Genomic DNA, 19,015 nt, shown 5'->3' on the forward strand with positions numbered 1-19,015 from the left:
CTGCCTAGTGCCCTAATCAATTACACTGTGGGAAGGAGGATTAAGTACTGCTGGGCCTCCTGAATTCCTTTTGGTAGATTTCCTCTTAGGAAGGTAATGCCTTTCCTAATAAATTACATACATCTAATTGCCAATGATATTTAGATGCTTTTTAACAGTAGACCAAACACTGCAAATACTCAACTGATAATGCATGTGGGGAGAAGTGTTATGTTTTTCTCCCACTTCGCTTTTCTATGTGAACTAAATCCAGATGTATCTGAATTTTCATAATTCAAAGAAAATATCTTCGCCAACATTCTGAGAACAAATAGCTGCCAAGTGAAACCTGACAGCATATTCCTTGGTGACATTCAGTCATTAAAAGCTGTCTACACAGTGTGAGCAGCTACCTAAAACTGAACTCATATGCAAATGTGAACGAACACTCCTCAATTAAAATTACATTGTATACATTAAAACTTTGTTTAGAAGCTATGGAATTCTCAGGAAAAATATGGCTGAACTTGACCTTAAGTACCTTGCCTCCTTATTTTTTTGTCATTCCCAGCTACTAGTCTCTCCAAAGAAAACAACTTTCTTGTTTTTTTTAGTTTTGTGTGTGCCCTGAGCTTTATTCCCCATTGCTGCTACAAAAAAACTGAAATGATTCCAAACACCGCTATTGTTTTTCTTTTTTTTTTTTTTCTGTAACTAATATTTAAACATCAAAGATACTCTGGTACTTTTATGTTGTAGAGTGCATATAAGACCAAATTTTCCCTAAAGGTATTTGCTATCCAGGATGCTTTGTTTGTTTGTTTGCTTTGTTTTTTAGTCATTAGCCTTCTCTTTTAGAAGTCATCTACATGGTAGCTTTTTGCTTGCATAGGATTACTGGTGATTGTGTGGAGGAAGAACTGGAGCTGGGGCCATATTAAAAGCAGGGAGATGAGTTAGGAGATTTTTTTTAAAACATTTTATTAAGATATTTAAAAATTTAAAAAGCCCTCCCTTAATTATCCACCAAAAATCGTATTGTGATAACCAATGACCTTGAGAAATTTTTAAATTTAAGCACTTTATAAGGGCTTCTCCTAAAACTAAAAAATAATCTTTCCATCAAAAGACTTTTATTATTATAGCAATTCCCATGTAAATTCTTAATGTATTTATTTTAAGGGCCTATTATGATAGCTCTTATAGAACATTTTCAAAGTTTTATTCATTCTGTTAATTGGGAAAATGTTTCCTACAATTAGCCTTTGGTTGGCTCTTTTAAAAAATTATGTATGATATGAAGGAAAATATTAAGTTTGTGTATCATATAAATATTTTTCCTAAAATATCAGTTTTATTTCTTTATACTTAGTAATCATATAGAACATTGTTTATTTTTATTTAAACATGTGTCCTAAAGAAGCAGTAATTATCATGTTTTGGAATACTTGTTCAGTTAAACTGATTTTCTTAGTTGCAGTTAGTGGGGAGGAGTGCAAAGAAGAAATATTTGATGTCCATGAAAGCTAAATATTACCAACAGTGGCAATACTATATGAATAAATATAAATGTGAATCAGGAGACTCAACTGGTAAAAGTTACAATAAATACATACTGGGAAAAAAACTAGAAAGAACAAAGACATTTTCTCCTACATTCAACATGTTGAAGGTGTTTCTAATTTGATATACGTGATCTCATAAGGAGAGTATATTAAATGAACTACATCCTCAAATTGCTGTTTTGTTGTTTATCAAAAGAAAAAATGAGGAATGGCAATTTAAGTTCAAAAATAATGCCACAAACCAAATTTAGCTTTAATTGCTAACTAGCCATAAGAAGGAATAAACTATCAGCCAAGACCAAAGTTTTTTGATCTTACATTTCAACCTTCTTGTCCTCCAGATGAATGAAACTATCTTTTCTCAAATGTTCAACAGGCATTTTACCATTTGATAGGACAGTTATTTTTAAGAAGGTTTAAAATATGATCTGGAAAATCACATTGACTCTATGTGGCATATTTGCTATTCTTAGCCTGGTTGAATAAGCTGGAAATGGATGAATAATGCAGGTTAGAAAGAAAACAGATGCTAAATATTACAAATAGGAAGGTTTTCCAACAATGAGACTTTCATTTTAGGACTAGATTTTTGTTGGCACTTTTGGCATTATGACGATTGTTGTTTCTCTCTCCAGCTGTTACACATCTGTATTGAAGGTTGGGGCAATTGGCGTTGGTCAGAGCCCTTCAGTGTGGACCATGCCGGGACTTTTATTAGAACTATTCAATACAAGGGTCGAACTGCTTCACTCATCATCAAGGTTCAGCAACTCAGTGGAGTGCAGAAACAGGTAAGTTCCTTTGTGCTTATGACCTGGACAACTCTTAATTATTTGATGTAATTAATGGAAGGGAAACTTAAAGAAATGAAAGTAATTGATAAAAATCACAGTGGTGTGGCTACTTATGCCTACTACTACCATGCACATGAATGCTTAAAAAGAGCTTATTGATGATCCTGATGATGATGATGGCTTCAACCCCTTGTCCCACATCTTTTACAAGAGCTGCTAACGAGCAGTAAAATTTACTGATTTTAGTTTCACCTCTTCTCTCTGTCACCACCTGCCTTCTGGTGGAGGTGCTAATGAGCTGTGAAATGGCCAAGAGGCCTTTGTTGAAAAGGAAAAGAAGCAAGGGTGGTGAGGACTCTGGATAATCCAACAGTGGATAACCAGGAGTTGGTTCTCATACAAGTAAGAATAATCTTTGAGAAAGTGTTATGCTACTCACCCATGATGGAGTGGGCCTGGGTCTCTAGCAAGCTTTTCTTTTCCTAGGAGTTAATATTAACTGCAGTAAAAATTCATTGCAGTCTAACTCTTGGCATATAAAAGCTCAGCTCTCAGCACATATTTTTACGTATTTTATAAAACTTCCTTTTGGCTGTTTTTGAAGTTCTAAGACTGCAAAGGGAAAAAAAAGTATCTGACACTTTTTTGTATTCTTAAGATGTGAAAATGTGGTTTTTAAAAGATGTTTTTCAAGCGTGGAGCATATGACAAGAGTGGAAAGAAAAAAGGAAGTATTAAAATCTGAAAACTGGCTTCACTGCACACATAATAACTGGATTTGTCATAAGAGTTTTAACATATACATCTACATCTGGATTGTAACAGTCTATTCAGAGCTTATGTGAACTGAGGACATGATAGAAACAGCACTCAGTCCTTGGAAAAGGAAAAGGGGAGCTCTCCATATGGAGCAGCAGGGGCTACTCCATCGCTGTATGCCAGAGTAAGCAGGAAGCAACTGGGAGGTGAACAGTAGGACCCGTACCATATGCATTCTTGGTCTGCACGTAATCAGGGAGCTGGACTTCATAGTCTCATTATTGTGGGCAACAGAAGTGAAAAGAGAACTATAGCAGAGGAGTCTCAGAACAGAAGCTTGGAAGAGTCTTCCCAATCAACTGACCATTCCTCCAAGTATTTGTTGTTTGCCTACAGTGGAACAGAGTAAAACGAGAGACACTAAGCATGTGACACAATCTTTGGTCTTAAATTGCAAATTTATGTAAACCCAACAATGTATACAACTGAGGGGAATTGAGAGGTTTCACTAAGAAGATATGACTTGAGCTAAGCTTTGGAAAATATGTAGAATTTGGATTAAGAGAGGGCATTCCAAGTAGGCAGTATAGCATAAACAAAGGTAAAAATATGGGACAATGGATCTTACTCAAGGACTCATGAGGGGACCAGCAGAACTAGTGTGAGCTTTGAGCTGGAAAGTCATAAGAACAAGAAGTATCACTGACTCCCATCTGCCCTCAGAACTCCGTTATATGGGTACGCTCTCAACAGATATCTGCCCAACAATACGTGCTGGTTTTCTGATTCTGTCACTCATGGTCTTTCAAGAATGCCTTATCCACCTTCCCATTCACAAGCATGCCTGGGAAATGGTCATTCAGCATCTGTTTGAATACTCTTGATGATGAGAGGCTCATTCCCTCACACGGCAGCTGCTTTCCATTATTGATTACTTCCAGCTTTTAGTGAAGTTCTTTCCTAATTTTGAGCCAAAATCTGTCATCATTCACCCAGTTTTTACCATTTGTCAGAACTTGTGAGGTGTACACAACAAGCACACAACCACTTATTGCGAGGACTCCACAAGTTACCTCTCCTCTATACTACCGCCCTTCAAAAACATGAGGGAAGCTAGGCTATTTCCCCTTAGTTTCCTTCTCTCCAGGCCAGTGGTTCTCAAACTTGAGTGTATATCAGAATCCCCTGGAGGGCTTGTTAAAACACAGATTTCTTGGTCCCACCCCCAGAGTTCCAGATTCAGTAGGTTTTGGGTGTGACATGATAATTTATATTTCTAACAAGTTCTCAGGGGATGCTGATGTTCCAGGGGCCACACTTCGACTACTATAGCTCTGGTCTAAACTTTCCCAATTCGTTCCACTCTTTTGCGTGTGGTTGCTAGAATATTTACCAATTATGGTATACTGTTGGAATGGCGGGGTCCTCCCATGGAGAAATGGTTTTCATGGTATGTTCTGGTGGTTAAGATCATAGGCAGCTGGCTGTATCCCCTTGCCAGCTGTGTAATCTTCAGCAAGTTATTTAATCTTTGTGAATCACTTTCCTCATCTGTAAAATTGGGATAGTAGTAATGCATTTCTCACGAAGTTAGTGTGAGGATTAAATAAGTTTGAATATGTAAGGTGCTTGCAATGTGCCTGGCCCACTATCATAACCCAATAAACTTTAGTTACCATTACAATAATGGAATATTCCCAGGCATGAGTAACACTAGTTGGACTTTTTTGTGTAACCACAATAGTGCCTCACTCTTGTACGGATGTTATGTATTTTCAAAGAATGATATTAAATTTCAGGGATAAATTAATATGTACAATGTTCCTGAGAAGATATATACATTGCAACAGTATACCATAAATTGAAAGAGTTGGTGATGAAAAAAAAATTTTTTTTTAATCTCACAAAATGTTAGCTATCTTTTTTTTTTTTCCTGATTGTGAAAGATTTCCCAGCCCTACTATTTATTACCTATATGATCTTAGGTAAATTTCTTAACCTTTCCATGCTTCATATTCCTTTTGTAAAAGAAAGCACCCAATAAATATTAGTTTACTATTATTTTTATGTTAACTGTTATAAAACATTTCTGAAAACACAAAAAAGTCTAATGAAGAAAATAAAAATTACCCATAATTCTACCACCCAAAAATAAATACTATTGTTACTTTGGTATGTTTTTTCTACTCTTTTTTTCCTATTCAGATATTTTTTTAACCAACTTGAGATCTGATTGTGATTAGTTTTTCAACTTATTTTTTTCACTTAACATTATATAATGCTTATCTTCTCATGTTATCTAAAATTCCTGAAATTATCCTTTTACTGGTTGCATAATAATTTACCATATGGTATATTGAAATACATTTAGACATTCCCTTGTTGTTGGACTTTTAGATAATTTCTAATCTGTTGCCATAATAAATCTTTAAATAAATATCTTCGTGTATAAATATATGTCCAAATTTCTGAGTCTGTCCTTAAAATAATTTGCTATGAAATTTAATTATTTGAGCAAAGGGTATGAATGTTTTTGCAGTGCTTGATGCATATTCCCAAACTAAAAAAATGTATTTTATTCTTTAACAAAAATTCATTGTTTTGTCTTACCGGATTCTTATTAGGGCTACACTAATCTTTTAAATAACTAAATATATATTTGTCCCAAAACTTCTGCCGAATTTCTAAGTTTTTCAAACCATTAGCATTTTTTAACAATCTTGATTTTGTAAAAAGGGGTTCAGATCAGGACTAACAAAAAAAAATTTCCATACATTACAAGTTTAAGGAATTCTTTTAATCATCCTCTCTGTTAATGTTAAATACACAGATTTTAAGGCATCTGGTGCCAAATCACATTTCAGAATTTTTCCACATGTTATTTGTACTGTTGAGGGTTAATAATCCTTTTCTGTAAGGACTGCCTCTCACACTTTTCTCTGCTTCTGCTCTATTTATAATAAATATTCTTAAAAAAAAAAAGTAGAATCTGGCCAAACGGGAAAGGACTACTTGGAGAGCAATGAGAGCATAAGTAGCCCTCCCACTGCATTTACCTTTCTAAAAGGAAGGGTCATCTTCTCCCACAAGAACTGGGCAAGTCCATTTTACATTCCCCCTGTCATGGAAGGCACAAAACTTATATTTTGAGTTTTAGCATTTCTTGTCCTAGTCAAATGAGATTGATGTCTACATTAGGGCCACTTAGAAAATTTAGCAGAGTAGTGAAAAGTGGAACACAGAAACAGCAATTCATTTAAACTAGAATGAAGCAAATGGAAAGTGGTTTATACTGAACCCAGGTAATATTGACAGGCTCCGCAGACCACCATGCCAACTTCAAACCAACTGCCACATGTGTCCAAGTTGTGAAAAACCTTTCTAGTCAGTGATTTTTAGCCTCTCATCTCTCTCTCTCTTCACCCGCCCTCCCTCACACACACACACACACAAGCAAAAATTTATAATGTGTTTTTTGATTGGGTTTATTTTTTTATTGTTGGAGTAGATTAACTAACTAACATTCAGATTAGCTCTAGTTAAAGTACATCAGAGACACAGGATTTCCTCAATTAGCCAGGATAGGAAGGAAGATAGGAACCAAGCTTCCAGAAGAACTTCATGGATTTCTGCCTCCCTCACATCTTGGCTTCTTTCCTTCTACCCCACCTGGGCCTGGAAATTTGCAATAAACTGCAGCTGCCTAATTAATTACTAAACCCCGTTTGGGGAAGTGAATGTGTGCAGCTCCCTGATGTACCTTAACCACAGTAATATGCCCCTGGATAATGGAGAATTGGCTAAAGCTCATCTGAAGAATGATGTTTGCTTATCTGTACCCTGCCTTTCCTGTATCTCTCTCATTTCTCCAACTGAATGAAAACTGATCACATATAAAATTTCTCAGGAATTGTGTACCTTATACAACTACTGATGTACACGTATTGGCTTCCATTCCCCATCCCTTCATTGAGGAAAGTTTTACCACTCTAAAACTTAAATGTCTATATGTATGTATGTATATATATTTGTATCTTTATACATACACTTTCAATCATGGTTAAGATATCATTTTCCAGTGCATCTGGTGCTCTGGACTTATGCTTTAATATCACTATTCTTGGCACTGATCTAATAAGAGTTCTGAAACCTGCTAAGTAAAATCATATGTGGAAGTCTTCACTACACATCTTTGTGGCTTTGAGGAAAGAGGGGAATTAGTGTGAAACCTGGAAATATGTATTAAAGAGAAACCCTACATTAAAAAAAATTAAGTAGCTGTCTTCAACTGATAAATTAATCTTGAAATTCTAACCATAATTTTCAAAATAAAGGCATTGTAAATGTTGCCGCTTTGAAGAAAAGCAGACATGGCTCTCACTGAAGCCTGCATGGGAGCAGCCATAAAGAGCACCACTCTGAGGAGTAGCCATTTTGGATTTTCCTTCCCTGGCCACTTTTAAGGGTTTTCTTTTTATCAAATTTGAAAGCCTATTTAACAGGCTTTCCAGCTGAAAATGAAACTATAAAAATACACCAAGAGGATCTTTGTCTTTAAACAAAGTCGGTCCCAGATGGTTGCAGAGATTCTGCGGTTTCTGTGAGAGACAGCAAAATTCTCTCCTAAATCTCATGGGGCCCAAAGGTTCTGAAGCAAGAGCAGTGTGCATACATTGCCAGGTCTGGGCATATCCAGAATAAGAACAGAGTTAAATACTGCCTCAGAACTTCCAAATGTTTATTTAAAGTTCGGTGATGCTCTGGCATCATAAGACTTATCTTGAGTGTCTAGTAGCCCCTAGCATATACTAAAGAAAAGCTTGTTTGCTAATTTAGGACTCATAGATCAGTTGACTTTTATGTTTGTTATTGTGAAAACATTGTTTTTAAAGATTATAATGGCCAGAGTATCTAAGGGAAATATAACAGTTAAGCACAGCTTGGTTTTTACAGATGTGTTCCTTCTAAAGAAAATTCAAAGGAATAGATAGTTGGAAAATAAATGTTTAAGAAAACGCTAAACCTTACTATTCGAATAATGCAAGTTGAAACAACAATGACAATTTTTGGTCTGTCAATGTAGCAGGTTTGTTTTGGGTAAATAATAGTTCATTCATAAATAGTTATTCATATTTATTTGTGTAAAAAAATTTTTTAAAATGAGGGTTACAAAGTATTCTTAATGACGTAGGAAAATGTATCAATTAGGATGCTTGCAGCTTGAAGTTACGAAATGGGCTTTTTAATCTTCATAGCAAGTTAATGAGGCAGATGCTATTATTATTCCTATGTTACATTTATTATCTCACATAACAAGAAGGTTTAAGAAGGCAGGTTCGGTGTTGGTTAATTAAGCAACTCAGTGCTGTATCAGCTTCTCTGCCATCCTCTTCGATTTGCCTTCCTGGTCTCAAGATGGCTACAAAAGGATAAATATATCTTCTCACAACATCTTCCATGACAGAAGGGAAGGAGGGGTTTTTCTTAAATTGTCTCCCTTGTTATCAATGAGTAAAATCTATCCCAGAACCTTTTATCAGTCTTCCCTTTTCATATTATTAGCCAAAACAGAGTCCCATGTTCACCCCTAAACTAATCATTGGCAAAAGAGGAATGGAATTACCAGGATAGGTTTTTACCAATTATGGTATAGCCTCTGGGGGCCGTGGGAGGTGTCCACCTTGCCTGAGTACTTCACTGCTTTTTGAGACCTAAACCAAATCAGTGTTTTTAATAGCAAGAGAAGAGGAGGGACCAGCTGTTTGGAATAGAACCAGTAGTGTTTGCCACGTTTACGTTATGATGGGCAGACTTTATTCTCTTTTTTATAGTTTTTAAGTTTTCTTAATTAGTAGGTATTAATTTAATGAGAGATGGACTGTCAGGGTGATTATTAATACACACTCTGAGCCAGACAATCTGGGTAACATTGGGCAAGTTATTCAACATTTTTTTGCCTCCATTTTCCCCTTGTTAAGACAAGGAGTCATAGTAGCACCTATTTTATAAGGTTGCTATGAGATTAAAAGAGTTAATTTGTGAAAATGCTTTGTATTAGTCAGGGTTCTCCAAAGGAACAGAACCAGTGGGGTGGGTGGGTGGGTGGGTGTGTGTGTACATATATATGTATGTAGAGAAGGAGAGGGAGAGATTTATTATAAATTGGCTCACATGATTATAGAGGCTGAGAAGTCCCAAGATCTGCCATCTGCAAGGTGGAGACCCAAAAGAACTACCCTGATATGGAGTTCCAGTTCAAAAGCCAGCAGGCCAGAGACCCAATAAGAGCCCATGTTTCAATCTAAGTCCAAAGACCAAAAAAGACCAATATCCCAGCTCAAGCAATTAGGCAGGAGTTCCCTCTTAGTCTCTTTATTCTGTTCACGTCTTCAGTTGATAGGATGAAGTCCACCCACATTAGGGAGGGCAGTCAGCTTTACTCAGTCTACCAATTCAAATGTTGATCTCATCCAGAAACAGCCTCACAGACACACAGAGTAATGTTTGACCAGGGGCCGGCCCCATGGCTTAGTGGTTAAGCACACGCGCTCCACTACTGGCGACCTAGGTTCCGATCTGGGGCACGAACCGACGCACCGCTTCTCCAGCCATGCTGAGGCCACGTCCCACATACAGCAACTAGAAGGATGTGCAACTATGACGTACAACTATCTACTGGGGCTTTGGGGAAAAAAAAAGGAGGAGGATTGGCAATAGATGTTAGCTCAGAGCTGGTCTTCCTCAGCAAAAAGAGGAGGATTAGCATGGATGTTAGCTCAGGGCTGATCTTCCTCACAAAAAGAAAAAAAAAAAAAGAATAATGTTTGACCAAATATCTGTGCACTCCGTGGCCCATTCAAGTTGACATATAAGGTTAACCATCACATGCTTAGACCTATAAATAGGCTATATATATATATATAAAAGTTATTTTTATTTTATAATCTGGAAAAATATTACAAATAAAGAAATCTAGATGTGAGAGTCCTATTTTCCCCAATCATGGTGAATATTCATATTACAGAAGGATTTGCTTTCTAAAAGTGTTTATTTCATAAGAATAAATTTTGCATTATCTTTTCAATTTCAACCACCTTGAGATATTTCTTAATGCCCGTTATGAACTATGCTCTTAACTGGATGAAAAGTTGGATAATCCCTGGGTTTAATGGATAATTCTTTGTGTTTTATAAAGATACAAGCATCTACACTGTAAGAAAAACCTGAATAAAATAAAATATAAGTATCTGAGTTAAACGTTGTTTGTATCATCAGTTTATACAGAGATCTGTTACTGCATAAGAATGCAGTAAACCCTTGGAAATCAGCTTCGGGGAACGGATTGATCACAGTTGTCTTCTGAGCTGCGAGAGCTAAAGTCTTGTTTTCTGTCCCTGTTCTTTTGGACTGCTACATTTATTGATACCTCCTCCTGGTCAGTCTCTTCTCTCATGGCTTCAGCAACGCTTTCTCCTGATTCATCTCCACACTCCTGCACCTATTCTCCTCTGGCCCTTTCTCTTGCTTCTCACCCTATGTCTGCCCCTAAAGTGTTGTGCAGTTCCTGGGTTTGAGCCTCCACCTTCTTTCCCAGGTAAACTATCTTTTGTCCGTGCGCATTTGCAAGGCCTTTATTTCACAAGTCTTTTATTTCCAGGCCCACCTTCACTCTCAAGCACATGACCAGTATTTCTAGCTGGACGTGGACCCCACCTATGTGTCTGTCTTTTAAATACTGCAAATTCAACGTGACCAGAGCAAAATCCCTTCTCTCCTTCCGAGCCTCTTTTTCTTCTTGTGTTCTTTAAATAAGCTAATGACTTCATTTTCTTTCCATTGAAATCAACATAGTTTACTCTGCACAATTCCCAATTCATGAAATCTGAATTGATGAAATCTGAATTGATGATTTATTGTCTTTTAGATTATCATCTGTGGAAGACAGATCATCTGTAGTTACTTGTCTCAAAGCATAGAACTAAAAGTCGTTCAGCATTACATTGGTCAAGATGGACAAGCTGTGGTTCGAGAACATTTTGACTGCCTCACAGCCAAACAGAAATTGCCTTCATACATACTAGAAAACAGTGAACTGACAGAGTTGTGCGTGAAGGCCAAAGGAGATGAAGATTGGTCAAGAGACGTGTGCCTGGAATCCAAGACCCCTGAGTATAGCATTGTCATTCAGGTATGAGAAGTAGTATAATCTAGAATAGAGCAGCTTTAAAATTAAAAATTTCTAATTATGTTCTTTATTCAATACAGCACTTAATTTATTAAAAAGTGATATATACAAAAGAGGAGAGATCTGCGGGCCAGCCCAGTGGCTTGGCGGTTAAGTTCATGCTCTCTGCTTCGGCAGCCCAGGGTTCACAGGTTCAGATCCCTGGCGCGCACCGACACACCACTTGCCAAGCCATGCTGTGTCGGCGTCCCATATAAGGTAAAGGAAGATGGGCACAGATGTTAGCCCAGGGCCAATCTTCCTCAGCAAAAAGAGAAGGATTGGCATCAGATGTTAGCTCAGGGCTAATCTTCCTCACCAAAAAAAAAAGAGAGAGAGAGAGAGGAGCTCTGACATAATATAAAAAGGCCTTGAACATTACTTCTCAAACTGTTTCCTCCCCATCCCATGACAACACGATTGTATCGGTTCCAGTAGTTCTTATAGCCAAGATGCTACGCCTCCCAGATGGAGGCAAGCTGTATCTTGAAAAAGATTCTGATGCACCAGGGCTTGGCGGGGGTGGGGGTGGGCATGCAGTGGAGAAGGATGTCATCCCCACTTGAGAATCTTGGTGATGGTCTGTTCTTTTTTTATCTCTTCCTCAATCTCCACCATGATCACTTTCATTCCCAAAGGACAAATCCTCTCTTGCCTTCTCCCATTCAGTCTTGTATCAATTTCTCCTCATACAAATCCTTTTGTCTTTATGGAAGGAACTGGCCCCATTGACTTACTGCACATTCACTTTACGCCATAATGAAATCTTTTTTTGCTTAGTTATTCTTATTTTTAAACGGCTTTTTTCTATAACTTCAGACTTTTTAATCCTCTAAACTGATGTTATATCTGTGCCTTATTTTGATTGATTAGTAAACTGTTCAGTATTTAATAGGACCCTTTCCTATCTCATGTGCAGGTGCCGTCTTCAAACAGTTCCATTATTTATGTCTGGTGCACAGTTTTGACTTTAGAACCCAATTCTCAAGTGCAGCAACGAATGGTGAGTGCTTTCCAATCCTAAAATATGGTATATGACCCTGACCTTCCCTGTTCTGAAATAAATTAAGGTCAGAGTGACCCAGAGAAGAGATTTATTACAAGTTTGTTTCAGCTTCAAACAGCTGGAATACTGCAACAAAGCAAATATGAAAGTTGTTCTGTCCTTTTATTTTTATAGATTGTGTTCAGCCCTCTTTTTATCATGAGGAGTCATCTTCCAGACCCCATTATCATACATTTGGAGAAAAGGAGTCTGGGATTGAGTGAAACACAAATTATTCCAGGAAAAGGGCAGGAAAAACCACTGCAAAACATAGAACCTGACCTTGTACATCACCTGACATTTCAAGCAAGGTACTGGAAAAGTCCCTACATTTTCCTAAGAGAAATTCAGTAGAAAAATAACCTTGTACTATTGAGGGGGAGGGGGAGAATCAAGTTTTTTTATATGACTTATCTTATGAGAATGTTATTTTTAAATTGCCATGCCTAGTATTCTCTTATTCTCTTCTATAGTTTTAAATAAAATTCAGCCTCTTTCATTAAGCTTAGAAATAAATAAGAGGGATCATCAGAAAATTTAGTTGAGACAATTTCTCTTGTGGAAGAAGAGAGAGAGATCTCATCCAAGTGTGGTTGGGGGAGAAGGGGAAGGAAGAGGAAAAGCCAGCACCCAGATCCAAAAACTGTTTTATCAATCCCTAAATCACCAAAAATTTACTCAATCTCACAAAAAAGTATTGTTCTGTAATACTTTGTGGTTAGATTGTTTTCAATAAATTGTAGACCACTTTAGAAATCTGATATTTATTCTTGTTTTTTTCTTTCCATTTCCTAGAGAAGAAGAAGATCCTTCACATTGTGCTGTTCCCATCTCAACATCCCTCATTAAGCAAATAGCCACTAAGATACACCCTGGAGGCACAGTTAATCAGATCCTGGATGAATTCTATGGGCCAGAAAAGTCCCTTCAACCCATATGGCCCTATAATAAAAAGGATTCTGACAGGTAATGTTCTCCAGCATTCTTTTTCTACAGACATTTCTCAATATTAAGAAATAAATGACCATTCACAAAAATGTTAGATACCATAAAAAGTGGTTTAAAGAAAGAAGATATTTGCATGTATCTGTCAGATTCCAACCTTTTATCATCTAGTAGACGTTAGATTGCTTTACTTATAATCCAGAACATAATTGCATGAAAGGTTCTTTCTCCTGGATGCACATTTAGCATTGGATGACTCTGGTGTAAAGAGGTGTCATATAGGAGCGTGGTGTGTGTGTGGAATCCTTAAACATATTTCATGAATACTGAGGTTATCGTATTTCATTGAGTCTCTTGGATGTGGTGTTTGGAACAGGAATGAACAGCTGAGTCAGTGGGATAGCCCAATGCGAGTGAAGCTGTCAGTCTGGAAGCCATATGTTAGAACCCTGTTGATAGAACTTCTACCCTGGGCCCTGCTTATCAACCAATCCAAGTGGGACCTCTGGCTATTTGAAGGAGAGAAGATTATTCTACAGGTTCCTGCTGGCAAAATTATCATCCCTCCTAATTTTCAGGTACTCTAACTTTCTTTAACCAATATGAATTCTTTTCTTTCAACAAGTAGCTTTTATTCTGAGGTTGCATTTGTGTTCTTAGAATGAATCAGTTGTGGAAAACTATCCTCTTAGATGCATGTGTAAGGGGCATGGAATGTTCTTTGATATTCAAAGACGTTTCAGATGGTTTTTTTTTTTGCCCATCAGCAGTATTCACGCTTGAGTTATCGTTAAATTCAGTAACTTGTACTAATTACATTCTCATTTCCATTGTGTACAGGATATACGACATGTATTAGGATTGGCCTACTCAGGATGTATTAAGGATATGGAGCCGTCCATATTCTGTGCTTACCCACCCCTTAGATATTTTTGTGGTTCTTACCCATCTTGCAGATCACAGAGAATTTTTGTAAGATGAGGATTTCTGAGCAACCATTTTCATCAGGCCCCCCTTTCCTTATTAAGTGGACTAGGAGGGATGTCCGTAATCATGATGTCCACCCAGTTGTTGATAATAACAACGTGGAATCATTACTGATGCAAGGGCAAAAAACCTAATTGCAAAACAAAACTTCACAGGAAGATTTTATATTCCATCATAAGAGAATTTTCTTGATAAGTTTGGCCCATTTTAAGAAGACACATAAATCTATAAGAAAATAGAGTACAAGGAACTCCTAAATAAAATGTTTTTCTGATAGGGAATAATTTGAGAGTCGTTTTTTTTGAGCTTCAGTTCATAAGCATCTTTATTCACTTGTATTTTTCCTTTTTTTTTTTTAATCGGATGATGTTACCTTATGGAATTGGAATGTTGACCTACATGGACCTAATGTTGTGTACTATACTTTTGTCAAATGAAATGAAACCTTTAGTTTTTAAATCTTTGGTATTTACAGGGTAGTCACAATTGGAGTTTGTTTTTGTTTTCCCCCATTCCATAAATATGAATTCTAGTGTGAATCAAAGAAAACATTGGGATCTAAAATAAAATATATGTTGCCGTTACAAAAAATAATAATAATAAAGAGATTTGGTTGCCTGAGTAGACCTATTATGTAATATAAAAAATTCCTGTCAATTGAGGTAAAAATATCAAAGTTAAGAAAAATATTTCATAACTGAGGCATTATTTTTCCAGGAAGCTTTTCAAATTGGAATATACTGGGCAAATACAAACACTGTGCACAAGTCAGTAGCAATTAAACTGGTCCATAACCTGACATCTCCAAAGTGGAAAGATGGAGGTAATGGTGAAGTTGTGTCATTGGACGAAGAAGGGTTCGTTGATGCCGAAATAAGACTTGGTGCTTTCCCAGGACGTCAGAAGGTAGGCTCAAAGTCTCTGTGGCTCAGAAGAAATAGCTTGCTATCCCCTCAACCTGTGTAAAATGAATCTACCCCTTTCTTTTTAAATCTCTTTTTGGTATTACTTGTTCTAGACAATTTGTAACAGTGAAACACGTGATTTCTTAGACCTCTCTCTTTTACAGGTTTTTTTTTCCTTTACCAGTGATAAAAGCTGTGTCACATAATTTATCCAATAACCGCTCTATTTCAAAACACTCAGCAGTCACTTGATATATCGTATGTGAGGGAAAAATGAACTTATTCTAAAATATCCACAAATTATACTTGGCCTCCTTTTTGTAGAGCAGGGAAATAGAGTTGCTAACATTCTGAGCACTGAGTAAAAGGGCAAAGGCTCCTGCAGCAAAGTTTCTGTTCCTGGAAAGGGCATCCTGAGCAAAATGATGTGGGTGAACTCTGATCTTCCCATAGAACCAGTGTTATAACAGGGAGTTATATGTTTGAATAGGGAACTGGTACCCATGTTTTTAAAGATATGAATACAAAAAACATAATCAGTTATTTAACTAATATGAATGGTGTGTGCTTTTCAGCATAAATCTTTTCTAACATCTATGAAAACCAATGAAGTTAAATAATATAGTAATGAATCACATTAAACTGTATGTATGAAAGTACAATATCATAGTGTACCATGTAGGGGTCTCATGCTGTACTTAATAATATCTTTGTTGTTTTAGCTGTCCCAAATCAGAAAAAAAAAAGGCATACGTCATCAGAGTAGGATAATTCAGAATGGCCTTTCTCTAGGGAGAAGTTAGATCTTGACAGGCATCTTTGAAGAACCTCTTGAGAAAATTTAGGGTCATTTGGTGACTTTTTAAAAATAAATTTCTCTGATACAAAGAAGTTGGTCTTTCTTCAGTATTCAAGGCTGGTATCCATTTCCTCAAAGTTGTCTGGGCAACACATGTTTATGCTCTGCTGGCCAAAATACCGTAACATGGGTGTAAATGGCAAAGAGCTGTAAGGTCTTTGTGAATCACCCAAAGTTAAATAGTTGTAAGTTGAGAACTACCATCAAAACCTGGAAAAAATGTTATGATATACAGTCAAACACCCAGTACCTCCAACAGCTTACAAAGTGGCCACAGCAAGTGCTGAATAGATGTTTGTGAATGAATGAATGAACTGCTGGAAAATATACATATTATTATATATATTTATATCTCATTATTCTTTAGTAGTGAATCTCAGACTTTTTAGTCTCAGTACCCCTTTATACTCTTAAAAATTATTGAGGACCTCCAAAAACCTTTTTTTTTAATGTGGGTTATATCTTTTGATATTTATCAAATTAGAAATTAAAACAAAAAAAAATTTTAAAGACAAGAATAGATAAGCATACATTCCATTAGCCATGACAATGATCACATCATATGTCATATAACCTCTGCAAAACTCTACTGTACACTCATGAGAGAATTAGAGTGAAAAAGACAAATAGCATCTTAGTATTATTATAAAAATAGTTTTGACCTTTGGACTTCCTGAAAGGATCTCAAAGAACCCTCGCCCAAGGGTCCCCAGACCACACTTTGAGAACTGCTGACCTGACATTACCACTTACTAGATAGGTATCTTTAGGCAAGTAATATCTTCTCTGAGCATCAGTTCCTCATGTAACATCATAAGGTAATGAGATGGTACATATCGTGATTAAGAGCAGCACCATAGAACCAGACTGTGTGATTTCCAACCGCACCTAGACTCTCTTTATCTTTATGACCTTGGTCAAGTTTCTTAACCTCTTTGTGCTTCATTTTCCTCTTCTATAAAATGGGGATAATAGTAGCTACCCCATGTAGGTGCTGTGAGGATTCTGTGAGTTAATATGCATGAAGTACTTAAAACAGGTGGAGCATGAGAAAGCAATATTTAAGGGTCAATCATTATTGTTTTCTTCATCATCATCGTCGTTGTTGAAGTTGTCAGAACCCGCCTTGGTCCATAATAGGCATTCAGTGAGATGGCTGCTATGATGAGTGTGAGGAAGAGGAGGAGGAATGCTTACTTAAATTCTTTATGTTGAAAAAGAAGAGTGGCATCTGTTTACATATAAGTGCTTTATAGATAAATGTTTTGTGAGATAATTGGTTACATAACTTCAAAACAAGTCTCTGTCACTCTACAGTAGCAGCAAAAGTAACTGGTCTGTAAAGTACCCTGTTGTAGAGTAAATGGTGGCCCCATTTAGGGGCCAGGACATTTCTGAGACTGAAAGGGGACTCTGTTAAATACTCTGAAGCAAGAGATAAAATTGGTACTGTCCTGGGAAAACCATAGATAAAATGACCTTTTAAAAATAATCAAGGGGCCTGCCCAGTGGCACAGCGGTTAAGTGCACGCGCTCCGCTTTGGCAGCCCGGGGTTCGCAGGTTCGGATCCCGGGCGTGCACTGACGCACCGCTTGTCAAGCCATGCTGTGAAGGCATCCCATATAAAGTAGAGGAAGGTGGGCACAGATGTTAGCCCAGGGCCAATCTTCCTCAGTAAAAAAGAGGAGGATTGGCATCAGATGTTAGCTCAGGGCTGATCTTCCTCACAAACGAAAAAAAAGTAAATAATAATCAAGAGGTTTTTATATGCCTTATAATATTTTAAAAGTTACTCTTTCATCAATTGTCTTGCAGTTATGTCAGTTCTGCATTTCCTCCATGGTACAGCAAGGTATACAAATTATTCAGATTGAAGACAAGACTACAATAATCAATAATACACCATATCAAATATTTTATAAACCACAGTTATCTCTCTCCAAACCCCATTCTGGAAAGGAGGTAAGCAATTCATAGTGTGATTGATTTGTCTTAGGTTTTGATAAATTAACAATAAATAGAATCAACTTTTTTTAACCTAGAACAAATAAAAAGCTAACATTGAATATAGGTAAAGAGAAATTCATTTATGTTTGCTTTAATTAAAACCATGGATGTCATGGTCACCACTTCCAAGGTAACTAATGAGCAGAAATCCTACAAAGCAGCAGATCCTGACACACGGCCAGATTAGTACTGCCTGCACCCCATCTGCTCATAGGCTGCAGCACGCTTACTAAACCAAGGGGAAATGGTCCTGAGGACTGGCTCCCCAGTCTCTAGTCTCGTGGAAAAGAACATCTGCCTCACAGGCTGAGGTGCCTGGAGGAGCCATGTGGGCAGAAGGCTCAGCCCCAACTGAGCCACAGATCTGGGAGCATTGAGCTCTGTGTCCACAAGAAGAGTAATGTGAAAATGTACCAGCTGATTTATGTTAACATCTCGATGGCAGAATACACAGAAAATAACTCCAAGAAGGATTTTTGATTCAGTTCTTTAAATTAAAATGAACAGTTATATTTTGAGAGAGTAAGGAGATATTTTAAAAGGACTTAAAAACAGAATATGCTAAGTGGTATGCTATTGTTTTATGCTATTGAAACTGTCATATAGGAAAGTATTATCTTTCTTTAGCTTTGTGGGCATTTATTGTTATCCCTTACTTTCAGCTCCTAAAAATTACATTAGAATAATAAAATAGGATGAAAGTCTCATCTTCTAAGGTTACAGTACATTGTAATATTTACAAAAATGTCAGAATAATAGAATTTCATCTTGGTTCATTGAACTATTGATAAAATAAATAGGTGACCAGAAGTACCCAGTTGGGAGAAAGAGGTCAACAGTGTTTGCACTGTAGGTGAGAAGTGGACAGAGAATCAGCTGTGTCCTGATAGTTCTGCTTCCCCCGACCCTAGGACTTCCTGAGACATTGGGTTAGGGCTTTCCACA

General features: G+C 37.0%; 1 protein-coding gene across 7 annotated transcripts in view; it reads left to right on the plus strand.

Annotated features, from left to right (window-relative positions):
• VPS13B (vacuolar protein sorting 13 homolog B) overlaps positions 1-19,015 on the plus strand; it is a 739,916-nt gene that overhangs the window by 671,602 nt on the left and 49,299 nt on the right. For all 7 annotated transcript variants that reach the window (XM_058564706.1, XM_058564703.1, XM_058564701.1 and 4 more), the window contains 8 exons: positions 2,180-2,335; positions 11,022-11,285; positions 12,241-12,324; positions 12,502-12,677; positions 13,162-13,332; positions 13,688-13,889; positions 15,016-15,204; positions 17,879-18,025. In XM_058564706.1, the coding sequence (XP_058420689.1) occupies positions 2,180-2,335; positions 11,022-11,285; positions 12,241-12,324; positions 12,502-12,677; positions 13,162-13,332; positions 13,688-13,889; positions 15,016-15,204; positions 17,879-18,025 (1,389 nt within the window). The remainder of the gene's footprint in view (positions 1-2,179; positions 2,336-11,021; positions 11,286-12,240; positions 12,325-12,501; positions 12,678-13,161; positions 13,333-13,687; positions 13,890-15,015; positions 15,205-17,878; positions 18,026-19,015) is intronic.

This window comes from Diceros bicornis, chromosome 21 (assembly GCF_020826845.1).
Source record: "Diceros bicornis minor isolate mBicDic1 chromosome 21, mDicBic1.mat.cur, whole genome shotgun sequence".
Taxonomy (NCBI): domain Eukaryota; kingdom Metazoa; phylum Chordata; class Mammalia; order Perissodactyla; family Rhinocerotidae; genus Diceros; species Diceros bicornis.